The sequence below is a fragment of the Solanum stenotomum genome, unplaced genomic scaffold (genome assembly GCF_019186545.1).
Source record: "Solanum stenotomum isolate F172 unplaced genomic scaffold, ASM1918654v1 scaffold16757, whole genome shotgun sequence".
In the NCBI taxonomy this organism is placed as follows: Eukaryota; Viridiplantae; Streptophyta; class Magnoliopsida; order Solanales; family Solanaceae; genus Solanum; species Solanum stenotomum.
In genome coordinates this window covers 22141-28356 of record NW_026024214.1, presented here as the reverse complement: position 1 = coordinate 28356, position 6216 = coordinate 22141, and the positions used below count along the sequence as shown (strand labels likewise).

Sequence of the window (6216 nt, the reverse complement as noted above, 5' to 3'; positions counted from 1 at the left end):
AGAATAATAAATTAAATAATAAATAAAAAAATATCAAATAATTGATTTTATCACAATTAATTTAAGTATAATTAATTTCAACATAACTCGTCTACAAATTGGAGCATTAAATTGCTCTGAGCTTCTGCAATGTTCTGTCTAACAACAGACCAAGTCCCATACAGTCCACCTTTACCACTACTTCAAATAGATGCTACCCCAATTGCAATAATTTATATTTTATGTCTATTTTATCCTTAGTATTAAATATTATTTATTATATAACACATTTTTCAAATTATTAAATTTAATAAAGTCAAAGGACAATCTATTAATATATCATTATTATTTATTATTTATTAAGAGATGTGTCAAGTCAATAATGAATAACTATTGTTAGACTGATGAATATTCGTTTTGTTTGATATTATATGTCAAGTCACATGTTACACGTTTTTGGTTTTTTTAAAAGATATTTTATTTCATTTTTGTTCTTAAGCATATTCCAGTTTCGATTTATTTTCTCTAAAATTCCAACTAACATGTTAGCGGTGGTACATAATTTTGAGGCAGGATAATTTGAAAGATGTTTGTATTTGACTTAAATTATTTAAATCGTACAATGAATTAGTAATTCATTGTTTTAATCCACTTAATCATCTCAACTAATTTTTTGTGTCGTTTAAATATTTAAGTTCAATGAAACACGATTTTTTAAATTCCTTTGAAAAAGAAACATCATTATTTACTAGTTCTTCTATTTTAAAATAATTAAATTATTGAAATATTTTTCATATTTTAAATTAACTCAATTTTTCAATCTTCAAAACTGCTTTTAAAATATTTTTTCATATCTATCTTTTTATTTTTTAAAAATAAAATATTTCATTCCAAATGAGCATTATAGATCAGTAACACAAGCAAACTAGACAACTCCAAGTTTTGCCGCAACTTTCAATATCCACTATTACTACCAGATCCTTACTACAATATCACCAATCTAGCTACGCATCTTATCAATCAATGGTTGATATGGTAGGATAGACACTCTTTGTACCTTCATTTGAATTTTCTATGTGATGAACTTAAGAAATTTTAATTGCTTTGAATTAGTTTTTATGTGATGGTTCAAGATATTATGTAATATACCATAAATATAATAAATTACATTTGAAATAAAATGAACTAAAATGAATAAATAATTTTTTAGGCTGAGGCGTAGATATTTCGCTCACTTTAAGGAGGTTCAAGTCCACTGCGACATAATCTACACCGATTTAGCAGTATCACTCTTGACTTGACCCTTCCAAGATACAACTGCCCAATAACGTCGTACAACTCAAGCAACTCCAGATCAGTTGAAAAGTCCAAATCTCCACATAAGAACACCTTCCTTCAACATATAAATACGCTCTTTTATATTGTGAATATAGTTGAAGACTTAAAATATTTTTCTTTGTCTCAACTCTCTCTTTCACTACACTAATCTCAATATAAACATCATATAGTACTCCTCATCTTTACCACTCTATATTTTTTTTGTATATCTCTTCATCTTTTCACAAAGTAAAACCATCACTATTTATAGGTGATGAATTCTTGCTTATAATGAATAGAAAGATAATAAGTAGTAAATACAAGAATAAAGAGGTAGAATAATGGGTGAAATGAAGAGTTGGTGGTTACTAACAACTAATGAGAATAGTTGGTGGTTACATAAGTTACTAATAACTAATGATCATTTTTTCCCACAATTGATAAGAGTAAAGAGACACAAATATAATGTCCACCAATGGACATAACATGATACATAATCTGACATATGATATATTTTTATTAATATTAAAATGTCACACTAACACTTATACCCCAAATCCATTAATAAATTATATATCTTCTCTACTCGTAAAAAAGATAGATAAAAAGTAGTGGCGGAGCAAGAATTTTCAATAGGGGGTTCAAAATCTGAAGAAATAGACACACGAAGTAGCTGAAGGGGGTTCGACATCTATTGTATATACCTAAAAAATTATTTTAACCATGTAAAAATAATATAATTTTCCACCAAAGAGGGTTCGAATGAACCCTCTAATGATAAGGTGGCTCCGCCACTGATAAAAAGTATACCTGCTATCTTGAAGTTAGATAAATGGTGATTTAAATCCAAGTAGATGCCAAACCTTTCTTTTTTAAGTGAACGTCGAATGCTTGAAAATTGATCCTACGATCCTTCTTTCCAAATCTTTTTTTTTCTTCTTCTCTGGTTGCTGAGCTAAGAGGAGTTGGAAGAGAAAGAGGTCTTTTGCTCCTTTTTGGGAAAATTACGCGTATAATCATATATTAGTTAATTAGTTAATAAAGTTATGATTTGCCTTAATTACAATTTGAAATCTACTTTTAGCTATAATTATGCGACTCAATTTTTTAATTTTGTATAATTTGAAATTTATATACTCCCTCCATTCCAATTTATGTGGCACTTTTTGGATTTTGAGATTCAAACAAATCTAACTTTGACCGTAAATTTTTTATTTATCTTTTAATTATTTTGAATTGTCAATTATTGTGATTTATAGTACTTTTTATGTAGTTTACAAATATATAAATTTCATTTCAAAAAAATTGAAGATTCCACGAGCAAACTTCCGGTCAAACTTAAACTGTTTGACTGTCAAAAAGCGAAAAGTGCCACATAAATTGTGACAGAGGGAGTAACATATTTTAGTATATAATTCAAAATTTGTATAATATAAAGGGATCTTTTACTCCTCTTTTTTTTGTTGCGAGATGGATCTCTTTTGGGCTTTAGCCCCTCTTTTCTGACCAAATTAATTTTTGGACAAATTACTTAACTACACTCATTTACTTACCTTAATATCCATTTATTCCTACTTATTTCAAAAATTTCAAAAATCCCTTATTTTACCTATGTATCTTGCATGTATCCCGTGCACAACGATATGCATCCCGCTATGTGGAATGTATCAAACGCTATGTATCCCGTGCACAACAATATGTATTTCGCATGTATCCCGTACACAACGCTATATATCCCGCATGTATCCCGTGCACAACACTATGTATCCCGCTATGTGGAATGTATCAAACCTAATGTATCCCGTGCACAACGCTATATATCCCGCTATGTGAAATGTATCAAACCTAATGTATCCCGTGCACAACGCTATGTATCCCGCAAACATCATTTTTAAGGAATTTTTGGTAAATAAAAAATTAGAAGGAATAAGATATTATTTAATACTTATAATATGTGGTTCCTATAATTTATACACAATTTTTTTTAATGATTTGGAAAGTAAATAAATAAATCACTCTCTCTTATTCTAGCTTCATTCAATTGGCACACCTCTTGACAATGGTCTGGTCCCCTACTCCTTTTTTTTTGCTATGCATTTTATGTCTCAAAGTTCTCTCTTTCTTTCACAGTGGTTGGAGTAAACAAGAATTTGAACAACAAAGAAAAGAAAGAAAATGGGGAATAGCCCAGAAGAAGAAGAGTTTTTACTGAATCACTCACAAAATTCAACAAAGGGTGGTGTAAAAACCATTCCTTTCATTATAGGTATATTTGTGTTTTCTTTACTCTTTCTTCTTACTTAGCTTGTTTCATTGTGTTACATAGTTATTTTTATTTTTTGTAGTGAATGAATCATGCGAGAGAGTAGCAAGTTTTGGTTTGCAACCAAATATGATACTCTATATAACAAAATTTTACAACATGGATGCTGCTCGTGCTTCAGTCTTGTTGAATTTATGGTCAGCACTTTCAAATGGATTGTCTATTTTTGGGGCTTTTATTTCTGATTCTTACATTGGAAGGTTTAGGGCTATTGCTATTGGAACAATCTCCAGTCTAATTGTAAGTTCACTTAATCAATTTGTCTTGTTTAGCTTACCTCTCTTCTGTTAAAATCGCAAATTAAATATCTGATTGGGATATGGAAACAAAAATGAAATTAGCACAACTGCAACTTATATACAAGATTATACGACTTATTACTGTTTATTCCTTTTATCTCAACAGGGAATGATTGTTCTTTGGCTCACCGCAATATTTCCACAAATCAGGCCGTTACCCTGCGGTCAGGATCAACTTGATTGTAACGCAGCAACAGCAGCCCAACTTGCTGTAATTTTGTCTTCTTTTGGGCTTATTTCCATTGGTGCTGGTTTTGTTAGACCTTGTTCCATAGCATTGGGTGCCGACCAATTGGAGAACAAAGAAAATCCAGATAACGAAAGACTTATGGATACCTATTTCAACTGGTTCTATGCCAGTGTAGGAATTTCAATCTCTGTTGCAATTACTGTAATTGTTTATATACAAGATCATTTTGGTTGGCAAGTTGGGTTTGGTGTCCCTGTTTTGCTCATGGTTTTATCTGTTTCCGTTTACTTGATTGGATCTCCTCTTTATATCAAAGCAAAACCTAAAGGGAGTTTGTTCACTGGATTGTTTCAAGTATCAGTCGCAGCCTTCAGAAAAAGACATATCAATGTTCAGTTGAATTATAGTGATGACTGCTACTATAAAGCACCTGAATCAAAGCAACTGAAACCATCTATTGACTTCAGGTATATGCGCCTCTATCTTTTCCTCAATGGTACATAGACATCTTCAACGTCCATTCATGTGCTTACTATCATACAATATTTTTTTAACTGACTTACATGAAATTGTCCAATGCATTTAGTTAAGCAAATTATTAGTGTGTTTAAAGGTCTTTGTTTACCCATCTCATACTCATTTTCGTTTGACCTTTATTAAAGGAAATGAAAAGTTCAAAATAGATACTTGAACGGTGTGTATAGTACAATTTTCCCACGTTTGGTTGGTTTGAAGTTTCCAGAAAATATTTTTTCTAGGTAAACAAATAAAGAAATCGTCTTTCCTAATGGAGGTAAGGAAAACAAGTTACACTTTGATTCACTCATTCGTTGTATATTATAGGTGTTTGAATAGAGCTTGCATAATTGAAGATCCTCACATGGAGTTGAAACCTGATGGAAAAGCTTCAGATCCATGGAGTCTCTGCTTTGTGGAACAAGTCGAAATAATGAAGTGTTTTCTTAGAGTTCTTCCCATGTGGTCCACCTGTATTATGCTTCTTGTGTCGTTCGGTCAGCCACTTTCGATATATCAACTACTGACCGTGGATAGACACATTACCCGTCAGTTTGAAATCCCAGCAGGATCATTCGGCATGATTATTGTTCTTTCTTTGACAATCTGGATTGCTTTTTACGATCGTGCTTTGGTGCCTTTCCTGTCAAGGTATACTGGACTGCCGACTGGGATAAGTCCATTTTCCAGAATGGGGATTGGCTTATTTCTCGACATTGTTGCTACAGCACTTTCAGCTATAACAGAAACCATACGACGCAATAAGGCAATCAATGCAGGGTTTGAGGATGACCCGAATGCTGTGTTAAACATGTCCTCTATGTGGTTTGTACCACAATTGGCACTATATGGGGTGGCTGAGGCTTTGAATGTGGTTGGATTGATTGAGTTCATGTACAGTCTATTTCCAAAAACCATGTCCAGCTTTGCAGCAGCTCTTTACACCTCTGGCCTTGCGCTTGCCAGCTTAATTAATAGTCTCTTGGTGAGCATGGTGGATAGTATTACCTCAGCCGGAGGCAAGACAAGCTGGCTCGCGACCAACATAAACAGAGGTCATCTAGATTACTACTGCTGGCTAATGACTTTCTTATGTGTGATTAACTTCCTCTATTTTCTAGCCATTTGTCGGTTTACTGATCAGCATCACCATGATGGTAGGAGTAGCTTATTTCCTGAGGTAGAAGAGGAACACTCCGAGAATAGGCGTTTCCATGGTGCTTAATGTGTACGCCATGTTTATGTTTGAATCATTTGCATGTATTGTAACTTCTCTTGAATCCTTGACCTAAAATAAATTGAGGGCTTCTTTCTTTAATTAAGACAGAGAAAATGAGTGCCAAAAAAACTCTCACATTGTATTTGACCAAAATCATCCCTAAACGATACTCCGAATTTAGATTACATCCAAGTATTTAAAAGTTAACAACTTTTATCTTTCTCGCATTCTCCATGTATTACTAGAAGCAATGTTTATTGGAGACTTCCACTTCTAATACTGGTGAATGAAACTCGAATGTGACACATAATTAGGATTTTGATCACCTAAATATTAGATTGCCCTGGAAAATTATTGATCTAATTATAAATTG

At 32.5% G+C, this 6216-nt stretch overlaps 1 protein-coding gene across 1 annotated transcript; it reads left to right on the top strand.

Moving 5' to 3' along the window:
* Positions 1-3361: 3361 nt before the first annotated feature.
* Positions 3362-5936, top strand: LOC125850403 (protein NRT1/ PTR FAMILY 1.2-like). Its single transcript, XM_049530257.1, has 4 exons — positions 3362-3562; positions 3642-3859; positions 4025-4575; positions 4952-5936. The coding sequence occupies exons 1-4, from the start codon at positions 3472-3474 to the stop codon at positions 5847-5849; spliced, it is 1758 nt and encodes a 585-aa protein (XP_049386214.1). The 5' UTR covers positions 3362-3471; the 3' UTR covers positions 5850-5936.
* The last annotated feature ends 280 nt before the right edge of the window (positions 5937-6216 follow it).